Source organism: Canis lupus, chromosome 21 (genome assembly GCF_011100685.1).
Source record: "Canis lupus familiaris isolate Mischka breed German Shepherd chromosome 21, alternate assembly UU_Cfam_GSD_1.0, whole genome shotgun sequence".
Classification (NCBI taxonomy): domain Eukaryota; kingdom Metazoa; phylum Chordata; class Mammalia; order Carnivora; family Canidae; genus Canis; species Canis lupus.
Window position 1 is genome coordinate 21,936,168 of NC_049242.1, and position 25,701 is coordinate 21,961,868.

Consider the following 25,701-nt stretch of genomic DNA (forward strand, 5'->3'; position numbering starts at 1 on the left):
TTTATGATAGTCACGGGGGGGGGGGGGCAGAGACACAGGCAGAGGGAGAAGCAGGCTCCATGCACCGGGAGCCCGATGTGGGTGGGATTCGATCCTGGGTCTCCAGGTTTGGCAGGCGCCAAACTGCTGCGCCACCCAGGGATCCCTATCATTATAGTTCTATTTCTCCCTGTATCTCTTATAGTTTCTGCTATATAAAAATGGTATTTTTAATTATTTGGTGCAGAGATATTTATAACTGTTGTATTTTCATTCTGAATCATGACTTCTAGAATTTTAAAAGTCTTTCTTTTTCACATTTAATGCTTTTTAATAAGAATTCTACTTTATATGATATCGAGATCACTAGCCTTACCTTCTTATGATTTCCAAATTTTCTGAATCATTTTGTTTTAGGTGTGTCTTTTGTATAAAGTTTAGTCTTGTTTAGTAAGCAAATTTTTAAATGTTTTCATTTTGACAATTAAGCTCATTTGTATTAATTGAAATGATAAGTTCAATCTCAACTCTATCATCTTACTATAATTGTTACACATCATTTTATATTTAGTATTTTTCTAAGTAGTAAGTCTTTTTTGCTCTTTAAAAAATTTCTTTTGGTAGGTAGGAAAGAGTTTTTTTTGTTTCAGGGGTTTCTTTATTTCTTATGAATTTTATAGTTCCCTGAGTCCCCTTCTCTTTTCTTATTTGATCTTTATAATCCAACTTGTTATGCTTAAATCATATTCTTTAATACTCAAATTATTACATAGGCAACAGTCAACGAACTTCTTCTACTTTGCTCTTTCCTTCCCTCATTAAAAATATTCCTCATTCTGGGACTCCTGGGTGGCTCAGTGATTGAGCGTCTGCCTTCGGCTCAAGGGCATGATCCTGGAGTCCCAGGATTGAGTCCCGCATCAGGCTTCCTGCCTAGAGCCTGCTTCTCCCTCTGCCTGTGTCTGCGCCTCTCTCTCTCTCTCTCTCTGTCTCTCATGAACAAATAAATAAAATCTTTAAAAAAAAAACAAACTCACTCTTTCTACTTATTAGACTATATAATGTCCGTCTATTATCCTTCAGTCCTATCCCACTTGTTGCAGCCTTAGATCTATAGTTGAATATGTTAAAGGCTCATCATCAGACATTTTGCCAAAGTTTTCCCAGTTTTCTCTTACTTGGATAAACATCATTCCTTAGTATAATGTAGTCAGCAGAACCTTCTGTGATGATGGATATGCTCTGTATCTGTATTGCCCAACAGGGTAGCCATGAGCCACATATAAATACTGAGCACTTGAAATGTAGCTAGTAGACACTAACTTAGTACAGTGCTCACAGATTTATGAGGAAGGAGTCACATGTATAATAGTCAGTGAGTACCTGCATGTTTAAAAATGTCTTCTTATAACCCGGATATTTGAAAAAAACTTGACTGGAATAGGAAATCCATTTTTAATGTTTAATCCAACACCAAAAATGCTGTTTCACTGGTGCTTTTCTTTTGTTTTGCTGATGATGTCTAATGCCAATCTAATTTATTTGCCCTAGTCAGTAACCCAGCCTTTTTTTTTTTTTTTTAAAGATTTTTATTTATTCATGAGAGACACAGAGACACAGGCAGAGACAAGGCAGAGGGGGAAAGCAGGCTCCCTGCATGGAGCCTGATGTAGGATTGTATCCCAGGACTCCGGGATCACGCCCTGAGTCAAAGGCAGATGCTCAACTGCTGAGCCACCCAGGCGTCCCTGTAACCCAGCCTTTTTTACTAGAGCTTTAAGGATTTTCTTTTCTTTTCATTTTTAAAATCCAGTGGTTTTACAAGGCTATGTTTCAGAGTAAACCATTCCAAGTCAGTCTTAAGAGGTAAAAATGGACCTTTTAATACACAGATTCATTTTTCTTCTTTCATTTATAAAAAAATTTATTGAATTATAGTTTTTTTTTTTTTTAAGATTTATTTATTCATGAGAGACAGAGAGAGGCAGAGACATAGGCAGAGGGAGAAGCAGGCTCCATGCAGGGAGCTCAATGCAGGACTCGATCCTGGAACCTGGGATCATGCCCTGAGCTGAAGGCAGGTGCTCAACCACTGAGCCATCCAGGCGTCCCTGGATTATAGTTTTAAACGTAAACTCTATTTCACTGTTTTGTTTTTCTTCTCCAGGGACTCCAGTTATTTGTTTATGATATCTTCTCTGCCTCTCTTCCATTTCAATTACTTTCTCTCTGACCCTTTTATCTCATTTTCATTCTTTTGCTTATTTCTCTGCCTTCTCAAGTACCCCTGATTAAACTGTCAACACATTGTAATTCAACCTTAATATTTTTCCTAAATTTAATCAATTTTAATTTTATTTCTTTGGGGAGAAGGAGGTGTTATTTGTTTTTAAATTTTTGATTCATTTCTTTGAGGGTACCTAATTCAGCTAGGAGTTTTGTGCTACTCTGTCCTTCTGCTTTGTAACTAGTTGTAGGGAAAGGATGCCCAGGAGCCAAAAAATCTTATTCTCATTTTCTGTTTTCTTTTTACAGTAATTTTATATGGATGTAGACTGCTTCTTTTGGTCTATTTATGGAAAGCGTAAAGATTTTCGGGGGGCTTAAAAAATTCCTAGTTCAAGACTGCCCCCTTCTGTGAGAATAGTGAGGTTTAACGCCCTTTTCCAAAAAATACTTATTTACTTGGGAGGGTGGGGAGTGGAGGATAAGGGTCTGACATGTTTGAGTTTCTTTGTTTCCATAGGATATTAATTCCTCCCTCTAGATTCCTTCTTTCCCTTCACTAACATATCTCCAAAGGGTCTCTCCCTCTTCTTCTTTAAAATAATTTTGTTTTTTTGAGAGAGAAAGAATCCCAAGCAAGCTCTACACTCAGCATGGACCCCTACACAGAGATGAAATCCCATGACCCTGAGATCATGACCTGAGCAGAAATCAAGAGTCAGATGCTTAACCAAATCAGCCATGCAGGCACCCTAGTCCCACTCCTTTCTATTTCTCTCTTTCCCAGAAGTACTTTTCCAAAAATGCCACCTTAGGTCTTAAATACTTTTAAGTAATTTACACCTTTAGCCAGTATTGTGATCTACCAAATCTTAGATTGCTTTCAGAAATTTTGCATTTAAGGTGAATTTTTATTTATTTATATATTCCAGACTTAGGCTCTCAATCCCTCTCCTCTCTTCCATGCAGTTTTTCAAACTTCCCCAAGTCTAAAACATCAAAGATTGTTCTGTTGAAATTTGGTGTTTTCGCTTATTTAAAAATGATTTGAAGTTCACATATTCTTTTTCTCATGGTAAGCTGAAAGTATCAAATAAGTGTGGCATTATTTACTTTCTTACTCTATATAGTTTTCCAGGAGGAGGAATGGACAAATTCTAATTTAGGAGGCCACCATTATCCTAGGGCAACCAGAAAGTTCCTTAAATCTTTTTATTTTATTGTTACTACTGATTGTGATTTGTCAATATTTTATGAACATTCTTAAAACATCCCAGGAAGTAGGGGCACCTAGGTGTCACAGTCAATTAAGCTTCCAACTCTTGGTTTAGGCTTGGGTCATGATCTTAGAGTCCAGAGATCGAGCGAGCACTATGTTGGGCTCTGTGCTAAGTATGGAGTCTGCATTAGAATCTCTCCATCCGGGATCCCTGGGTGGCTCAGCGGTTTAGCACCTGCCTTCGGCCCGGGGCATGATCCCAGGGTCCTGGGATCAAGTCCCACATTGGGTTCCCTGCATGGAGCCTGCTTCTCCCTCTGCCTGTGTCTCTGCCTCTCTCTGTGTCTCTCATGAATAAATAAATAAAATTAAAAAAATAAAAATAAAAAACGAACTAGAATCAACTTTGTTGTTTTTGTCATTACAATGATAATGCAAGAACATGGCAGAGAGTTTCCCGTCTTATGCTCTGGTAGAGTTCATTTATCCATCCATCCAATACTTACTGAAGACCACTAAATTGCCAGTCAATAGGGACACAAAGATAACCAAGACATGGTCCCTGCCTCACAGACAAGTAGAGGAATATGAGTAAGTTGCAAAAGGTTAAACAGAGTACAATATCCTTTATAAAAAGTCTGAAAATATGCAAACCATATCATATATACTTTTAAGTATACATATATATGTAGTATAAATAGAAAAACATGTGAGAAAATGATAATCAAATTAAGTTAGGGGTTAACTCTGGGAGGATGAGGGGAATAAAATCAGGCAGAAATACAAATGTAGCTTAAGTTTTATCCATAGTATATTTCCTTAAAAAAGAAAAAAATCTGAAACAAATATAGCAAAGTACTAATATGTGACAAAGATACATGGGTATGTTTGTTATATTATCTCTATTATTTCCTATGTGCTTGAAATATTCTATTTTTTTAAAAAACTACTCAACATGCAGTTCAGTTTACTGGAATTTTAAGTCAGAAGTTTCAGAATATATTCCAGTTGTGTAATAAACAATATAAAATTAAGAACCAATTTTAGGTATGAATGAGAAAAATAACCCATGTGAATATTATACATTGTTTTTAGATGAAGTGTTGTACATACCTGTGAGTGCTAAATAAGAAGCAATGTACCGCTTTTCCAGTCCATCTCTAACACTCTGAATTGCACCAAAAATTGGAGGTATAATCATAATCAGGTTACTCACTGTATTCCCTATAGGGGAAAAACACAAGAAAATAATTATATTAGTCAATACCACGTTAAATAAAAATACACACACTTGGCCCTTAATAAAAATTAAATTGGTGACTTCTAAGAAACATGGTGAAAAGATATTTATAAGGTACTAAAGGAAAATAATTCTCTACTCAAAAAAATTTTATAGAAGAATTCAATTAAAATAACAAGTAAAAGAGATTTTTTTTGGATGCCTGGGTAGCTCAGTGGTTGAGCATCTGCCTTTGGCTCAGGGCGTGATCCTGGAGTCCCAGGATCAAGTCCCACATCGGGCTCCCTGCATGAAGCCTACTTCTCCCTCTGCCTGTGTCTCTGCCTCTGTGTGTGTGTGTCTCTCATGAATAAATAAATAAAATCTTAAAAAAAAAAACAAAAAAAGAAACTAAGATTTTTCAATCAGAACATCCACTAAAGGAAATTCTAAAGATGAAAAGGGCAAGTATCTCAGAAAGAACCTCAAAAACACAGCAAAAAATGAATTGGAGAAGATAGCCATAGAGACTAAGAGAGCAATCTATGGATACAGTAATGACAGGATAAAATACAGTATTGTGCTACTTTTGTTTGTGGAATAAAACAGCAACAAAGTGGGGTAAGAATTTTGCGTGTCTCTTTAAAATTTCATTTATGGTAATATATTTAATTTCTTGTTTCTAGCAGTGGATCTTCAACTGATTTTTGTTCCTGTCTTTACAAAAACAAACCTAAACATGAAAACCAAAGAAGCAATAAATACCCTAAAGCAGAAATAGGCAGTAAAATGGGGAAAGAAATGGATAAACTATTTTATAAATTGATTCTGGGTAAAATAAAGTGACACAAAACATTCAAAATTCCAAATGAATGATTTTCAACATAGGAGCTGATATCAAGATAAGTATCAATTAATGGACATATACAGAACACTCTACCATTTAGCATATACATTATTCTCAAGTATACATGGAACATTTGGACAGACTGTACATTAGGCTATAAGTTTCCAATAAACTTGAAAAGATAGATAACATACAAAATATGTCCTCCAACCACAACAAAATTAAGTTAGAAATAACCAAACAAAAACAAAAATTCACTAATCTGTGGAAATTAAATGACATATTCTTTTCTTTCCTTTCTTTGGGGGAGCTATTTGCCTTCCCAATCATTCTCCCTTTTTTCTTAATAAAAGAACCCCAATTTTTAACCTGAATACATTGATACTTAGCTAAGAAAACTACATTTCCAAGACCCCTTTGCAGCTTGGAATGGCTATGAGACTTGAGTTCAAGGTAAATGGAAGTCTGCCATGGTCATTTCAAGATGGATGTCAAAGAAATTACTGCCTAAGTTTTCTTCTATGAGTTTTATGATTTCAGGTCTTAATTCAGGTCTTTAATCCATTTTGTGTATGGTTTAAGAAAGTGGTCCAGTTTCATTCTTTTACATGTAGCTATCCAGTTTTCCCAGCACCATTTATGAAGGGGTTGTCTTTTGCCCATTGTATATTCTTACCTCCTTTGTTAAAGATTAAATGACTATATAAGTATGGGTTTATTTCTGGGCTCTCTATTCTGTTCCATCAATCAATGTATCCATTTTTGTGGCAGTACCATACTTTTTTGATAAATACCATATTCTTAAACAACCAATAGATCAAAGAAGAAATCACAAGGGAAAATAGATGAATTAAAGTGGATGAATTTATTTTAACACAGATAAAAAATACACACAACATAAAATAAACATAACATCCCAAAATTCACGGGATGTAACAAAAGCAGCACTAAGGGGAAATGTATAGCTATAAACGCTTGCATTAAAAAACAAGATCAGGGCACCTGGATCAAGGTCGGTTAAGCATCCAACTCTTGATTTCGCCTCAGGTCATAATCTCAGGGTTATGAGATCAAGCCTCGACTTGGGCTTCCTGCTGAGCATGGAGCCTCGGGATTCTCTCTCCTTCTGCTCCTTCCCACCCACCCACTCACTCTCTTTCTCTCTCTTGCTCTCAGTCTCTAAAAACAAAATAGCAACAAGAAAGACTGTCAAGCTGAAATGAAATAATGCTGATTATTAACATGAATATATATAAAAACATACAACATACTGGTGAAGGTAGGTATATGGTTCAAGTCTGAATACTCTAATACTGTAATATGATGGTATATTAATCACTTAATTCTATAACTTATAAAGATGGAAGGACAAAAGCATTAAAAATAACTATTAGCTACAAATGACATATCCAATTAAGTTAGTGTCCAAAATACAATTTTATTTTATTTTATTTATTTATTTTTTTAAATAGTGCTGTATTTTTTTTTTTAATTTTTATTTATTTATGATAGTCACAGAGAGAGAGAGAGAGGCAGAGACATAGGCAGAGGGAGAAGCAGGCTCCATGCACCGGGAGCCTGATGTGGGATTCGATCCCGGGTCTCCAGGATCGCGCCCTGGGCCAAAGGCAGGCGCCAAACCGCTGCACCACCCAGGGATCCCAAAATACAATTTTAGTATATGTGCTGCCGAAGCGAGCAGTGTCCAAAAAACAAAAAGAACTGATACACTACCCAAAAAATAAAATAATCTAATTAAAAAATGGCCAGAAAATATGAACAGATATTTCTCTAAAAGAGACATGCAGATGGCCAACAGACACATGAAAAGATGCTCAACATCACTTATCATCAGGGAAATGCAAATCAAAACCACAATGGGGTATCACCTCATACCGGTCAGAATGGCTAAAATAACACAAGAAACAACAGGTATTGGCAAGGATATGGAGAAAAAGGAACTCTTGTACACTGTGGGCAGGACTGCAAACTGGTGTAGCCACTGTGGAAAACAGTGGAGGTTCCTCATAAAGTTAAAAATAGAACTACCCTGCCATACAATAATCGCACTACTGGGTATCTACTCAAAGAATATGAAAACATTCATTTGAAGGGATATATGCACCCTATGTTTATTGCAGCATAATTAATAGCCAATTACGGAAGCAGCTTGAGTGTCCATCCATAGATAAATGGATAAAGATGCAGTATATATATACACAATGTAATATTTTTCAGCCATAACAAAAAATGAAATCTTGCCATTTGCAACAACACAGATGGATTTACACAGTATAATGCTAAGCAAAATAAGCCAGAGAAAGACAAATACCATATGATTTCACTTATATATGGAATTTAAGAAACAAATGAGCAAAGGAAAAAAAAAAAGAGAGACAGACAGACAAACCCAAGAAACAGATTTCTAACTACAGAGAACAAATTAATGGTTACCAGAGTGGAGGTGGGGGTTGGGGGAAGAAGGAGTTATATAGAGTATAGGAATTAAGGGATCCCTGGGTGGCGCAGCGGTTTGGCGCCTGCCTTTGGCCCAGGGCGTGATTCTGGAGACCCGGGATCGAATCCCGCGTCGGGCTCCCAGTGCATGCAGCCTGCTTCTGCCTATGTCTCTGCCTCTCTCTCTCTCTCTGTGACTATCATAAATAAAAAAAAAAAAAAAAAAAAGAAAAAGGAATTAAGGGTACACTTATCACAATGAGCACTGAGTAATGTATAGAATTGATGAATGTCTACATTGTACACCTGGAACTAATATAACACTGAATGTTAACAGTACTGAAATTAAAATACTTTTTTAAAACTACAGTAACCTATTAATGAACAGGAAATTAAAAAACAGGTAAGTTGTGATATCAAAATTTACAAGGAAGGGAATAACAGTGTAGAGTTTAGTAAGTAAAGTTATCAGCATAAAAAAAGAATGCTCTGTCTTTAAGTTGTATTATGTAAGCCTCATGGTAACCACAAAGCAAAACCTACAGAAAAATAAAGAGGGAAACACAGCATGAAACTATAAAAAATCATCAATTCACAAAGGAATAAGGGAACTATATATAACAGCCAGAAAATAGTAAGACGGCATTAGTAAGTCCTTAACTATCAATAATTGCTATAAATGTAAATGGATTAAATTCTACAATTAAAAGCCACACAGTGGTTGGATGGATAAAAAACAAGATCCAACTATAGGCTGGCTATAATCAATTCACTTTACATTAATGACATGCATATGCTCAAAGTGAAGGCATGAAAAAGATATTCCATGCAAGTGAAACCAAAAGAGGGTAGGGGTAGCTACACTTAGACAAAACAGACTTTAGGAAAAGAACTGTAACAAAAGACAAAGAAGATCATTATGTAATAACAAAGGCTTAATTCATAAAGAGGATATAATAACTAAATATGTATGCACCTATCATCAGAGCACCTAAATATATTAAGAAACACTAAGAGTTCTGAAGGGAGAAAGACAAAATGCAATTAATAGTGAGAGACTTCACTACCCCACTTTCAACAATGAATAGTAAATCCAGAAAACTAAAACAGAAAAGTTGGGCTTAAACTACACTTAACACCAAAAGGACCTAACAGACATATGTAGAACATTCCATCCAAAAGCAGCAGAATATACATGCTCCAGGATAGATCATATGTCACAAAATAAATGTTAGCAAAAATTTAAAAACTGAAATCATAGAAAGTATCTTTTCTGACCACAGTAGTATAAAACTAGAAATCAATAACACAGAGGAAAACTAGAAATTCACAAATATGTGGAAATTAAACAACATACTCCTGAACAACCAATGGAGCAAAGAAGAAATCAAAAGGTACATTTAAAAATATCTTGAAATAAGTGAAAATGGAAACACAATATACCAAACTTTATGAGATACAGCTAAAACAGTTCCAAAGGAAAGTTTATAGAAATAAATACCTGTAGTAAGAAAAAAAAAAAAAAGAAAAGAAAAAAAGAAGGGTGCCTGGGTGGTTCAGTTAAGAATCTGCCTTTGTCTTAGGTCATGATCCCAGAGTCCTGGGATAGAGCCCCATGTCAGGCTCCCTGATCAGTGGGGAGCCTGCTTCTCCCTCTCTCTACCCCACTCATGTTCTTTCTTGCTCTATCTCCCTCTCAAATAAATCTTTAAAAAAAAAAAAAAGAAAGAAAGAAGAAGAAAGAAAGATCTCAGGGTACCTAAGTGGCTCAGTTGGTTGAGTGTCTGAATCTTGATTTTGGCCCAGGTCATGATCTTGGGGTCATAAGACTGAGCCCAGCATTGGGTTCTGTGCTTAGCGGGAAGTCCGCTTGAGATTCTCTCTCCCTCTGCCCCTCCCCCCACCATGAGCTCATTCTCTGTCTCTCAAATAAATAAATAACCTTTTTTAAAAAGGAAAAAGACCTCAAGTAAACAACCTAACTTTATATCTCAAAGTACTGGAAAACAACAGACTAAGCCCAAAGTTAGGAGAAGAAAAGAAATAAAAATCAGAGTGGAAATAATTGAATTAGAATGAAACTAAGAACTAGTTGTTTTGTTTTTTTAAAAAAAGATTTTATTTATTTATTCATGAGAGACACACAGAGAGGCAGAGACATAGGTAGAGGGAGAAGCAGGTTCCATGCAGGAAGCCTGATGCAGGATTTGATCCCAGGACCTGGGATCATGTCCTGAGCTAAAGGCAGATGCTCAACCACTGAGCCACCCAAGCAGCCCAAAAAGAACTAGTTTTTTTTTTTTAAAGATTAAAAATTGACACACCTTTAGCTACACTAACTCAGAAAAAAAGCGAGAGAATTCAAATAAATAAAATCAGAACTAAAAGAGGACATTACAACCAATACCACAGAAACAAAAAGGATCCTGAGAGACTACTATGAGCAATTATACACGAAAAAATTGTAAAACCTAGAAAAATGGATTAATTCCTAGATATATACAATCCACCAAGACTGAATCAGGAAGAAAATCTTAATAAAACAATAACAAGTAAGGATACTCAACACAGAAAAGCTGAAGACAAGTAGTTTTCATTGGCGAATTCTACTAAACATTTAAAAGGATTAACACCAAACCTTCTCAAACTGTTCCAAAAAAAATAGAAGAGAAGAGAATACTTCCAAAGTTGTACGCACAAATCCAGCATTACCCTAATACCAAATACTATATGAATTCATGTATATTTAGAATCTAAAAAAATGAAACTCAGAAATAGAGAACTGAGTGGTTGTTACCAAGGGTTGGGGTGGGGAACTGGATGATGAGGACATACTGGTGTACCAACTTCCAGTTAGAGGACTAACAAGTTCTGGAGATTTAATATACAGCATGGTGACTACAGCTAATAATAATATACTTAAAAGTTGCTAAAGTTTGGCCAGCTGTCAAAGGAAACCTAAAGGCCCAGGTCCATTTTCACAAAGCATACAATGAATGATGAATTCGGAGCTGATGGGTTAGTAAGATGATAACTAGCACAACTATAAAACTATGTTCTCATTGGGATGCCTGGGTGGTTTAGCGGTTGAGTGTCTGCCTTTGGCTCAGGTCATGAAAGTGGGGTCCTGGGATCAAGTCCCACATTGGGCTCCCCAAAGAGAGCCTGCTTCTCACTCTGCCTATGTCTCTGCCCCTCTCTCTGGGTCTCTCATTAATAAATAAATAAGATCTTAAAACAAAAAACAAACAAAAACTATGTTCCTATTAATCTTGGCTGGTCATAACTATGATTGCTGAAGGTTCCCCAAACACCAAAATGATACAGAATTGTTTTTTTTTTTTTTAAGATGGTAAAATAATGGATTTTCCCCCTTTTTTCTGTATTTTCTACAATGTGGTTAATTGTTTTTACAGTTTAAAATTAAAATATTAATAATATAAATGAATGATAGAAAATGAAGGCTAAATAACTTCTACTTAGAGTTAAATTGGGTTTGGGATGCTTCCAGAAAATTCAATTAAGTTTTTTTCCATAAATAAAAACTAGAGATTCATTCATATACCACACAATAAATATACTAAAACATTAAAGCAAAAAAATATTTTTTTTCCACAGAGGGAATCTTGTTTGAATACAGACTTAATGAATTTTTTAAACCTGAAAACTACAACATTTTTATACCCCCAAACACAATTTATTTGTATTCTCCCCTTATTTATAGGCAAGGTTAACAACATTCCAATAATTTAGAGATTTCTTAATAGGTAAAATCCAATTTTGGTAAATGAAAACTCAAATACCAAAAGTAAAAGAAAAAAAGTCAGATGGAAAAGGCAACCTGCAAACATAAATTTGAAACAACTCTCGAGGGACAAACAGTAGGAAGTTGTCTGCCTCAGTGAGACAGTAGGTGGAGCCAGTGTGCTCAGCAGTCTTACCAGTTCTGAATTTTGCCTAAGACAGCTGTGGGGCAACGGGGTAGACAATTGAGAGCTCAGTTGTATTTACAAGTGTATAACCACCCAGAATGAAAGATGAAAAAAAAAAAAATAGAAGCATTAAAACCTGGCAAAGCTGGAAAAATGATTGATATTGCTGCCTTGCCGCTGTGAGGAGCCCTCCTGCAGAGTCAGCAAATGAGTTGATGAGAGCAGTAACTGCTTTGAGCTTGAAAGCAATCCGAAACTTTCCCCAAAGCAAGTTCATTTTGTCAGATATTTTACTGATTATGCAACTGTTCAAATAATGTTAAAGATTCCCAGAACTTCAGAGACTTTATTGCTGAAAGAAGATATGAATATCATCTAATTTAATCTCAATTTATATCTGGCAACATTTTATTCATACCTGTGACCATTTTCTAGCAGTGTTAGCTTATTTATGCTTAAGACTTATTTTCCTGACCTGTAAAATGTGGGGGAGGGGGCCAAAATATTTAAAGTCTTTAAATAAGTATGATGAAAACAATAAATATGACCCAAAAAGATCATTTCTGATATGACAAAGATCCACTGATCATAACAACCAGGGATTTCCACAATCATGCTATGTTAAGAATAAAGTGCTGGAATTTAAGAAAAAGAACAGATGAACATAGGGGAAGAGAGAAAAAAATAAAATAAGATGACATCAGAGAGAGACAAACCATAAGAAACTCTTAACTATAGAAAATAAACTGAGGGTTGCTGGAGGGGAAGTAGGTGAAGGGATGGGGTAACTGGGTGATGGGAATTAAGGAGGGCCCTTGATGTAATGAGCACTGACTATTATGTGCAACTGATGTATCACTAAAATCTACCTCTGAAAATAACACACTATGTGTTAATTGATTTTAAATAAAATAAAAATTAAGTGCTACCTGGGAATTGTCTTGGTATTTAGATCAGCTCAAAACAGTTATCAAAAGGGAGAAAGTTTGCCTTCCAATTCAGAACAATAACAAAGAAAGTTGCAGTATACGCTGTTTTACTTAGAGATGTTAAAAAATCATATAAGTGCATAATATAGTATTAGGTACTCCTTAGTAGCTTTCAAAACAGTTATCAAAAAAAATCCAGGAATCCAATACAGATATGTCTTATTTAAAAAATGATAAGCATAAATTCAGTTCAACTCGACAAGCATTTATTGTTTTTTGTTGTTTTTGTTTTTTAAGATTTTATTTATTTGACAGAAAGCACAAGCAGGGGGAGCAGCAGTCAGAGGGAGACGGAGATGGACGGTCCCCACAGAGCAAGGAACCCAATAAAGTGATAAGGCGCTTAATCCCAGGACCCTGGGATCATGACCTGAACTGACGGCATATACTTAACTGATTAACCAACTGAGCCACTCAGACGCCCCTATTAATTATTTTCTATGGGCAAGGCACTGAGATGGGAAATGGAAAGAAAGGTTATTAGCAAGTGAATAATCCCGGTTCCTGTTCTGAGAAAGTATATACACAATTTAGTAGGGACAGGTAAACAAGGAGCAAGGGAGAATGGCAGCCAACAACATACTCCGGGAAGGGAGGGAACTCAAGAGATGCTTCAGTAAGGAGCTAGCACTGGAACTGTGCCTTGAAAGAAGAAAAGATAAATACATCATCACTAATAGAAGCATCATTCTATATTCTTTTTTTTTTTTTTAAGATTTTATTTATTTATTCATGAGAGACAGAGAGAGAGAGAGAGAGAGGCAGAGACACAGGCAGAGGGAGAAGCAGGCTCCATGCAGGGAGCCTGATGTGGGACTTGATCCTGGGTCTCCAGGATCAGGCCCTGGGCTGAAGGCGGCGCTAGACTTCTAAGCCACTGGGGCTGCCCTCTATATTCTTTAGAGTGCATCTAGTAGCTTCAAAAAATTATTTATGAAAACTGGTTTTACACATTATTTTTAAAAACATGCATTCTATTTTCACTTTATGTATGTTATAATAAAAATATTTTAGAACTATTTATTATAAAAATAAAAATGTTCATATTAAGTTCAAGAGGAAGTATGTTTTAGGTTTGGGAAGAAAAGCCAAGTACACAACGGTCTCTCAAAGAAATAACAGAAGACCTTGGGAGCTCCACATCAGTTATGGCTCAGGTAAACTAAAGTCCATTAAAATAGAGGTTACAGGGAAGGGGAAAGACTCGTAGCAAAAAAAGAATATTATCTTTATATAACGCTGCTTTGAAGGCGGCTCAAAGATGAGAGATGAACAGTGAGAATAAACAAGTAGCAGATAAGAATGATACAGAAGACATGAATTAGAAGAACAAGGGAAATAAGGTGATCCTGAACTTCCTGGAGAAATATTTGGTGAAATGAAGATTTCAGATTTATCCAAAGGTCAAAAACGGTGAAGTTTCCAAACCATGTTCAAAATGAAGAGGCATTTGAAATAACAAAATCAGAAAATGATTATTTTGATAATCTCAATTTCCTCTCTATTTTTATTGAATCTTTCTTTTCAGGGCCCAACTTGAAGTAAGTTTTGCTTAGTCACCCTACTGAAAATGATCACTCCTTCTTCTTACAGCACTTAATGTTCTAACCTCTCACCTGGCACTTAGCACAGATTGCCCTGCACTGATAGCTCTCTTTTTTACTAAATCAGAACTTAAGTATCTACGTCTATCTCCTTAAGTTGCAATTTTTTTTAAAGATTTTATTTATTTATTAGAGAGAGAGAGAGAACAAGCACACTCTCTGCCAAGCAGGAAGTCCAATGTGGGTCTTGATCTGGGACCCAGACATCATGATCTGAGCCAAAGGCAGGACTTAACTGGCTGAACCATCCAGGTGCTCCTCCTTAAATTTCTTAAGAGCAGCCTTACATTCATTCACTCACTTAAAAGCAATTATTTACTGAATACCTACTATGAAAAGCACTACAAAGGAATACAAGACGGGCACTGGGGGTTATTCTGTACGTTAGTAAATTGAACACCAATAAAATAAATTAAAAAAAAAAAAGGAATACAAGACAGACTCTGCTCTTATGCAAATTAAACTAGTGCCAAATTTATAATATAGTTAATATATTAAAAAACAGACATCTTAGAAATAGTTCAATTATGATATAATGGAGTAATTCTTTACTCACAAATTAATCTCATAGATCAGATTTATCCTTTACCCAAAACTAATCTCACTACGATTTTTCACTCTTCATTTACATAGAGCTGAAATGCATCAGTTAAAAACCATGAATATATAGAAGGAAACAGTCAACAAAACTAAAAGGCAGCCTACAGAATGAAAAAAGATATTTGCAGGGTTAGTATCCAAAATCTATAGTAGAACTTATCAAACTCTACATCTAAAAAACAAATGATCCAGTTAAGAAATGGGCAGAAGACATGAATAGGCATTTTTCCAAAGAAAACATATGACTAACAGATATATGAAAAGATGCTCAGGATGCCTGGGTGGCTTAACCGTTAAGCGTCTGCCTTGGGCTCAGGGCATGATCCTGGAGTTCCAGGATTGAGTCCCACATTGGGCTCCCTGCATGGAGCCTGCTTCTCCCTCTGCCTGTGTCTTTGTCTATCTCTCTGTGTCTCTCATGAGTAAATAAATAAAACCTTAAAAAAAAAAAAAAAAGAAAAGATGCTCAACATCAATCATCATCACAGAAATAAAAATCAAAAACACGAAATACCACCTCACACCTATCAGAATGGCTAAAATTTACACAGGACACAACAGATGCAGAGAAAGGAGAATACAAGCTGGTGCAGCCACTCTGAAACACAGTATGGAGGTTCCTCAAAAGTTAAAAATAGAACTACCCTATGATCCAGCAATAGCACTACTAGATATTTAAGCAAAGCATATAAAAATATAATTCAAAAGGATACATGCACCCAATGTTTACAGCAACATTATCAACAATAGCCAAATTATGGAAAGAGTGCAAATGTCCACAGGTGAATAGATAAAAGTGTGGTGTGTGTGTTTATACACAATGGAATATCACTTGGCCATAAAAAAAAGATTGAAATCTTACCATTTGCATCAACATGGATGGAGAGTATAATGCTAAGTGAAATAAGTCAGTCAGAGAAAGGCAAATACCGCATGATTTCACCACAGGCAAAGACAAACATCGACGGTGGGGGGTGGGGGGAGGGACAAACCAAGAAACACACTCTTAACTACAGAAAACAAACTTATGGTTACTAGAGAGGAGGCGGGCAGGGTGGATATGGGTGAAATAAGTAATGGAGATACTTGTGATGAGCACCAGGTGTTTTATTTAAGTGTTGAATCACTAAATTCTACACCTGAAACTAATATTACACTGTATATTAAGTAACTGGAATTTAAATAAAACCTTGGAAAAAAGGAGCACCTAGGTGGTTTAGTGGTTAAGTGGTCAATTCTTAATTCGGTTCAGGTCATGAGATTGACCCCCACATCAGGTTCCATGCTCAGCAAGAGTCTACTTCTCTCTCCCTCAGCCCCTCCCCTATGCTCTTGCTTTCTTTTTCTCTCTCAAAATAAATAAATCTTAAAACAACAACAACAACAACTTAGGGGCACCTGGAAGGCTCAGTCAGTTAAGCAACTGCCTTTAGCTCAGGTCATGATCCCAGGGTCCTTTGATCATGCCCCAGGCCAGGTTCTCTGCTTAGCTAGGAGCGTCCATCTCCCTCTGCCCCTCTCTCACTCAAGCTTGCACACACAGGCACACTCTCTATCTCTCTGTCAAAGAAAAAAGAAAAATAACTTGGAAGAAAAGAAACCAATTATGCTATATAAACATGGACAACAGGTCTATGATCTCCCTACCAAACCACACAGTTTGAACTCTATTCCAGAGAGAGTAAATGGGGAGCAAACAGTGCAGAGGAATGACAAAGAGACAACTTTAAGATAAGTTTGATAGACTATATATGGTAGGAAGGACACAAATAAGATATGACTGCAATAATCCAAGTAAGTGATAATGAGGAACTGAACTAAGATGGCTGTGAGATGGGAAAGAGGGAAGAGAAGGCATGAGTAACTAATTTAATTGACAGAGGTTTCACAATAAATTATTTGACATAGTATATAGGGAGTTATAATCTACAGACTTCCAAGTGCAGAAACAGTAACTGTGTAACACAAAAGATGCTAAACAGAGTATATTGGTATTTCTCCTAAAAACAGGTTCCTGGCCCAATCTATCAAAAAGAATATTTATTTCCTGAATTTGTACCTCAAAATAGATCACTTTGGGGAAGGGGGTGGATATCTTTAAAGTAGCTGGAGAAGCTTTAAATACCTGGGATATGAAACTGGTTGTGTAATATCCTAGTTACTGCTACTACACTGATGCACTCCTCCTGTAGAAGAGTTGACAAAAACTGAGAAAAATGAAATTCAATTAAATATTTATTTTGTGCCAGAAACTATATAATCCAGAAAAAAGAATAAGTAACAAATACATTCACCACCTAAAATTGATCATTATTTACTATTACCAATATAATCAAAGTCACCCACCTCTCCAATCCAACTCCCCTTCACATTTCCGGAGGTAATGACTAGTGTTAATTTGGGTGCATAATTGTAATTCATTTTACACACATGTATGATAACTCTATCCAGTCTACGGCCATACCACCCTGAACACGCCCGATCTCATCTGAAAACTCTATACATATCATTCCACAAATAGTTTTTATCAATAAAAATGACAACTGAGGGATCCAGTAGATAATTACAATAGTTCGTTCTTTTCAACTGTTGCACAGTATGCTATCTATCATAGGAATATACCAAATTTATCTATTCCTATATCACTGAACATTCTAGGTTGTTTCTAGGTTTTGTTTTTATTAAGATTTTATTTATTAATGACAGACACAGAGAGAGGCAGAGACATAGACAGAAAGAGAAGCAGGCTCCCTGTGGGGAACCCAATGCAGAACTCGATCCCAGGATCCCGGGATTACGATCTGAGCCAAAGGCAGACACAACAACTGAGCCACCCGGTGCCTCTCTGTTTTTTAAATATTTCTGTGAACATCTTTATGTACATTTATACAAGTGTCTTGATTATTGCTTTATATGCATTTAAACACATTTCCTAGTTGGGGAAGAAGAAAAGGAAAAGAGGAAAGAGATGGAAAGGAGTCCTGAGCTATCATAGGAGGCAGAAGGGCAATGAGCAAGGGATGGGAACATTCAGTAGAGCAGATTTCCCTTACATTTATCCTCACCATAACAGCCATATTTTAGGCCCACTTGCATGAGGTTTTAAAAAAAAGGTAAAGTAAGTGAAAAGTAAAAGAAAAACATTTTAAAAATATGTGTGTGTGCATAGAGAGAGAGAGAAAAAAAGAGTGTGGAGGATAAACAGCAAACAACTGGTCATAAGAAACTTTCCACGAGGCCACAGCTGTGGGTTGAGGGTGAGGTGATGCAGGAGTCGGTAACATGGACCTATGCAGATCAATTGTGCCTCATGGGCCTGCTTGGGCCAAGTCTGATTTTTACATTTCATTTTGTAATGTAATGCTGAACAGAGTGATTATTGGTGCTCTTCATTTTCTTTTTCTGCTTTTTTGTATTTTCTACAAAAAAATATTTCCCTCACAATATTTTGAAAAGCTGAACTATTTAAGTACTTCCCCAAGTCTAAACTATGTATTTCATGAAGAATTCACCAGTTTCTCCCAGGCTTTTTTTTTTTTTAATATTTTATTTATTTATTCATGATAGACATAGAGACAGAGACAGAGACAGAGAGAGAGGAGCAGAGACACAGGCAGAGGGAGAAGCAGGCCCCATGCCGGGAGCCCGATGCGGGACTCGATCCCGGCACTCCAGGACCACGCCCTGGGCCAAAGGCAGGCGCCAAACCGCTGTGCCACCCAGGGATCCCCAGTTTCTCCCAGGCTTGTTGTGCCTGGCACATTGAAAGTAATATCAACTGATTGAAAATAACCAATCAATATCTGGTGGCTGATTCAAAATTTTCCATGGTAAGAAAGTAATTACTTTCTAATAAGAAAAACAAGAAAATTAGTTTCCACAAAGGAAATCCATATGAACATAACGTCAATTTTAAAAATACAACATAGCATAATGGAAGTTCTTAGAAAACAGTGCCAATTCATTAACCCTTGGCTTGGTAAAATTGATGAAAATTTCACAGAAGAGATAATAATTCCAGGTGCCTTAAAGGGTGAATAGGAGTTAGACAAGTTCAGGGAAGATATTTAAGACAGAGAGGCACAAATGTGCAAAAGCAAGAAAGAACATACCATGCCTAGGAAACCATGACAAGTAACTTTTATTACTTCTGGGGGACAAGCTATATCAGAAGACACATACAGCTACTCTAATAAGTGGAACTAATATAAACATGGACAATATGCCCATGGCCTCCCTACCAAACTGCACAATTTGAACTCTTCCAGAAAGAGCAAATAGGAGCAAATGATGTAGAGGAATGACAAAGAGACAGCTTTAAGATAAGCCATAGACTAAATGTGGTAGGAAAGACACAAATAAGATATGACTACAGTAATCCAACTAAGTGATAATGAAGGACTGAACTAACGGCTGTGAAATGGGAAAGAGAAAAGAGAAGGCATGAGTGACTAATGTTTTCTATGATGAAAGAATATGTTCCCAACTGATTATACAAAAGGCAACCAAAAATACGCAAATGTACATTTATTACTTTGCTGAAAAACTAATAAAATGTCAAAATTGTTCAGAAAGTTACCCATTTTCTTTCCATAGAAAAAAGGAGGACATAAATTTAAATATGCAGGGCCGTCATCATAAATATTCCCAAAACAGATTTTTCATTATAAATAAATAAGGTGCTTATCATGGTTGTTGACACATAGTAAGTGCCAATAAATATGACCAATTATGTTAATATTGTTTTTAATATTATCAAAAAGGCCACAAAAGGAAGTAATTTTTCTCTAGAAATCTGTATATTCAGGTAGCCCAGGTGGCTCAGCAGTTTAGCGCCACCTCTGGCCCAGAGCATGATCCTGGAGACGGGGATCGAGTCCCACATCAGGCTCCCAGGATGGAGCCTGCTTCTCCCTCTGTCTGTGTCTCTGCCTCTCTCTTCTCTGTGTCTCTCATGAATAAATAAATAAAATCTTAAAAAAAAGAAAGAAAGAAATCTGTATTGTTTAATAAGTAGTAGTTCCTCTTTAAAACCTTTTTATTAAATTTTTAAGTATAGCCAACATATGTTAAATTAATTATAGCCAACATATGTTAAATTAATTTCAACAATTTTATACATTACTAAAATGCTTACCATGATAAGTGTATTACAATAGTATTTTTTTTTAATTTTTATTTATTTATGATAGTCTCACAGAGAGAGAGAGAGAGAGAGAGAGGCAGAGACACAGGCAGAGGGAGAAGCAGGCTCCATGCACCGGGAGCCTGACGTGGAATTCGATCCCGGGTCTCCAGGATCGCGCCCTGGGCCAAAGGCAGGCGCCAAACCGCTGCGCCACCCAGGGATCCCTGTATTACAATAGTATTAACTACATTCCCTATGCTGTATACCTTCTTAAAATCTTTTCATGAGTTCTCAGAATTTAAATCTTCCCTGCTGCCTAGAGCATAAATAATTTCATTAGATCTGTTGAAAAAGTCATTAAATAAAATAAGTACACAAAACTATTCAGCAGTGGTAGAGAGGACACCAACGAAGATTTTAAACATGTCTGTGCAGAGTAGGGCCCATCATTTGAAACAAATAATTTTATCTTCTTACTTCCTGCCACAATATTGAATTCTTTCTTGGCCGTCAGTTCCAGACCCTAATAACACACTCCAAAACACATCACTAAGACAGCCACTTGCCAAGTTTTGGTATACTATCAAAGAACATCACAATTATCCAGAAAGGCTATTATTAAAACAATCCTCCTTTTCTAACTACAAATGTCTGTGTAAAGCCTAATTTTCTTTATACACTTCAACTGAAATAACATATTACAACAGATTAAATGCAGAAGTAGATAGGAGAATTCAGTTGACCTCTATTGAGTCAGACACTAGAGATCTTCAAAAATGTAAAGCAATGCCACTCCTATCACTAAATTTTGTTTTGGTTATTTTTTCATAAAAATGTTATTTATAATATTGATGTAGTTTTTGAATGTTGATGAGGTCCAGAGCCAACTGCCAAAAAAATAATTTTTATTTACTTGAGAGAGAAAGAAAAAGAAAAACAGAGCATGAAAGAGAGAGAGCACAAGAGCAGAGAGGAGAGGCAGAGAGCGGGAGAAGTGGGCTCCCCACTCAATAGGGAACCCATGAATGCAGGGCTCAATCCCAGAACCCTGGGATCATGACCTGAGCCAAAGACAGACGTTTAACCTACTGAACCACCTAGCGCCCCCAAGAAATAATTCTTGAATGTCTTTGGTGCAAAAACAAAAGGTGATTTTATTAAAGCAAGATGACAGGACTCATGGGCAGAAAGAGCTGCTGCCCTGGTATTGTGGGGGGCAATTGATTATCTACTTTGGGGTTGAGGTAAGTAAAGATAAGAGAAGTTCCAAAGGATTTTCATATGCTAAAGGAGACTTTCAGGATACCAGAGACCTAGCTATTGTCACATTAAAATTTTTTATCCCTCTAACAAGGCTTAACTTTAAGACAGTTGAGAGCCTCCTAGAAGAACCGTATATTGGCCTGCCTCAAGTATTTGTCAATAGGCTGCAGGTTATAAGGACATTTAATTTTATCTACATTTCCTTCTACCTTTGTTTCCCCCATCATGAATATTTATTATTTTTAAATGAAATAAAACATAAATTTAAAAAAATTTTTCTTAGCTTCCATTTCTAATATATTAGATAAATATCAATAGATAAAATTGACATATAAATAAAAGCTCTTTGGGGATCTCAATTTTTAAGGGGCAAAAGGGGTCCTGAAAACAAAAAGTTTGAGAACAAGAGAGAAAAGCACTAGCCTAACACACTACAGTCTGCCACAGGATCAAGCCAATCTTCTATTCAAAAAGCCAGAATTAGGAAGTAAGGGAGGGGGAATCTCCTCTAGCAAAATTCCCTTAATGCCGTGTCTCAAAGATTGCCACTTAGAGGGACAGTAGTGAGAAAGCCTGAAGGGAATAGCTCATTAGTCTTTTTCATGCCCCTTAACTGTGGTATGGGAAGACAAAAAGAAAGGATAAGACTTTATAAAAACTACAGATGCAGGCTCAGAATCCTGGGCTTTGGGACGATAATAAGGATCCAATGGATGGTACATGTGTGTAAGAGATGTTTCAAGAATTCAAACACTTGTGCAGAGAAGGGACTGATAAGGAGTGAATCTCCTGTTCTGGCAGTTTGGCCTAAGAGCAAACTACTTGGTCATAATGGTGCAATAACCTCCAGAAATAAAGTCTACAGTCTTTTTAGCCTGAAACAGCTGGGAGTGGAGCACAAGGCAACCATTGCTACCTAAGGGTGAGGGGAGAACATAGATGGGAAGGAGTCAGAGAGTCCCAAATATTCTAGGTATGAGTTCTACCCAAGTCAGATACCTGAACTAGCATGCTCAGAATTTTTAAATTTTTTAATTAATTAAAAAAAAAAACTTGCAGCTATGGTTAGAAAAATAAGCTGATATCTTTATTTCTAATATGGACAAATATTGATTGGTATAAACAACCTACAAAAAAAAAAGTTCCAGGAAGTCCTCAATTAAGTTTTCAGAGTATACTATGAAGCAGGTTCCCAAACCAACCTGTTTAAAAACTGCTGGTCTATAGGATATCCTATTGTCTGTAGGATAAAATTGAGATTATCTTTTAAGAGCTTTTTTGTTTTTAGGTGTTTTTTTTTTAAAGATCTATGTATTCATTTGTGAGAGAGTATGTGGGTACACTTACAAAAGAAGGGATGAAGCAGAAGAATCTCCAGCAGACTCCTTGCCCAGCTCAGAGCCCTATGGGAGGGCTTGAGCCCAGGACCCCGAGATCATGGCCTGAGCCAAAATCAATACGCTTAACTGACTGAGCCATCCAGGTGTCCCCCACCTTTTTTTTTTTTTTTTTTTTAAGTATAATCACTAAACCCAAGGTGGGGCTGGAACTCATGACCCTGAAATTAAGACACATGCTCTTCCAACTGAGCTAGCCAGGTGCCCAAGAGCTTTAATAATCTGTCCCTGGGGGATCACTGGGTGCTCAGCGGTTTAGCGCCTGCCTTCGGCCCAGGGCGTGATCCTAGAGCCCAAGGATCAAGTCCCACGTCGGGCTCCTTGCATGGAGCCTGCTTCTCCCTCTGCCTGTGTCTCTCTCTGCCTCTCCTTCTCTGTGTGTGTGTCTCTCATGAATAAATAAATAAAATCTTTAAAAATAATAATAATAATCTGTCCCTAAATCACTTCGCAGTACCACCATGTGTTCTTTGTACAACCATATTGGATCATCTGTTCCCCAGAAAAGCTTAGCACTTTCATCACATATGGATTTGAACATACCATCCCCTGCTTTAGGTACATAAATATAATAATTAAATACATCAAATGTTACTGAATGCCTACTTGGTTAGGTACTTGAGCTAGACATTGGCAAAATTCTACCCATCATTTAAAACCGTCTAAACTGTTATTTCCTCAGTGAAGCCTTAATAAGAAAGCAGAAAATCACTTAGACATCCTAACAGAGTTAGGTGCTTACTCCCCAGGTGCCAATATTACTTTGTTGTTCGTTTTTTATTCTTCACTAATTGATGGGAGAACAGAGGACTAACTGAAGACAAAGTATAGCGCAGGCCCGCACATTGACAAGTCCTTGAAACAGGCAAAGAGACATTCCTCTACAGACTCAACTACCTCGATGTTAATACTTTGCTAATGGAAAAAGGCAATCTTAGCCCAACCCCCAGGATCCTGGAAGTCTACTTTAACATATAAAAATTCCTTTAGAAATTTCCTTTATAAAAAAAAAAAAAAAAAAAAAGAAACTTCCTTTATCTCTACCTCCCAAGATACATGTTGCCAATCATCCCCCAAGCAAATGGCCCATTGATATACATCTGAAGGGTCTCATGACTAATGTTTTATTACATGGTAATAAGTGACCTTTTCTCAATAATAGCTAGCCCCCTCAAGGTCCTAGAAATCTTGCTTCCTAAATTCCTTAGAGAGTACACTATCCTCAAACCCCTCTCAACAATCAACCACCCCTCACAGGCCCGGGGCAGCAGCTCTTCCTGGCCATGGGTCCTGTCCCTGTGCGTTAATAAAACCACCATTTTGCACCAAAGATGTCTCAAGAATTCCTTCTTAGTCAACGGCCCCAGACCTCACCCCACCAAACCTCACCTATATTCCAAAACTTCATCACTAATCTCTGATCTTTCTAGTTGTAAAGGATGATGACCCTTAATGCCAATTCCGAAGGCATACCATATACCTTGTGCATAGTAGGTGCTCTGAATAGAATTGTGTAGGAGAGAATCAATTTACAACTGGACTGGGAAAGCTCTATCTAGATATCTGGCTTTTGGAAAAGATCAATTAGATTTACGATGTGCTGCTTAAAACCCAAAACTCCCCTGGTAACATATAAACCAGTGTGTTTACTGACAGGTTTTCACCTGATGGAAATGGTCAGCCAGATATGTATTTTCTAGCTTGACTACATGACCAGAGCAACATAAAAATACCCCACCATGAACTGTCTTGAACTCTCCACAACCCAAGATTTATCACACTGATCTTGGTTGGTCAATTCTGGGATAAAATGGACCTGTGTACAAATTAGGATTCTAGACAGTTTCTCTCATGTCCCCCACATGCTTACTGCTCGTCCACGCTCTTTCTCTTGCTACACCACATCCTTTACCTTCTAAATAAAAGCCTTAGGTGAATATGCTCTATGGAGACTCATGAGTCCTTTCAAATACCCAAACTTGTGAAATTTTTACAATACTATTTTCTGTACACTTTCATGAATGTAAAAATAAGCCATATGGCTCAGCTCATATCTTTGTCAATCTTAATAAAACAAAGATTTCTACATTTTATACTGCTTTATAATCTACAAATACTTTCACACATACAACATTAAATTCCCAAAGTAACCCTGTTAAGGAGTAGACTATAGAAACCCAGACTCAAAAGATTAAATGACTTGACCACCTTTGCTCAACCAATAAAAGGCAGAACTAGACTCAAGCCCAAGGTCCATCAGTTAAACTAGGCTGCCTCCCAAGTCTACAGCAATTACATGCCTATGCTATTACTTGACGACTTAACATAATATCTCTACATCTTGATGAGGCTTATTAAAGTAAGTTACAAAGGCATCTATATCCATCTATCTAGTAAATAGGTTAATAATACAGCATAATGTTGGTATCAAGAGGTTGAACATACTCATTCCTTCACTCCACAACTATGTGAGCACCAAGGTAGAGTTTAGTTGTAGCAAAAAAATGAGAAATTTAAAGCAGAAAAATGAGTACTTTTTCAGTTCATGGATGAAAGGGAAGTTTGAATTTAACTGCAAAATCTAATATTCTAAATTCCTAAGAAAACCATCACCCAACATTTTATATGGTACTTTGGAGTACATAAGGTCATTAATTTGTCTAACTTGATCCTCAAAACCAACCTATATGGTATTTTTAATTAAATTTGACAGCCAACAAAAGTGAAATCAAAATTAAGCAGTTTGTCCTAATATATACAAGATCACACAGCTTGAACAAGGCAAAGTCAGGATTCAAATGCAAGGGTACTTATAACCTGTTTTCTTACTGTTTTATAAAC

The 25,701-nt window shown here is 36.6% G+C and overlaps 1 protein-coding gene across 5 annotated transcripts in view; it reads right to left on the reverse strand.

Annotated features, from left to right (window-relative positions):
- Positions 1-25,701, reverse strand: part of ACER3 (alkaline ceramidase 3) — a 151,393-nt gene that overhangs the window by 109,483 nt on the left and 16,209 nt on the right. For all 5 annotated transcript variants that reach the window (XM_038568543.1, XM_038568544.1, XM_038568546.1 and 2 more), the window contains one exon: positions 4,538-4,648. In XM_038568543.1, the coding sequence (XP_038424471.1) occupies positions 4,538-4,648 (111 nt within the window). Of the gene's footprint in view, positions 1-4,537; positions 4,649-25,701 lie in introns of those variants that run through there.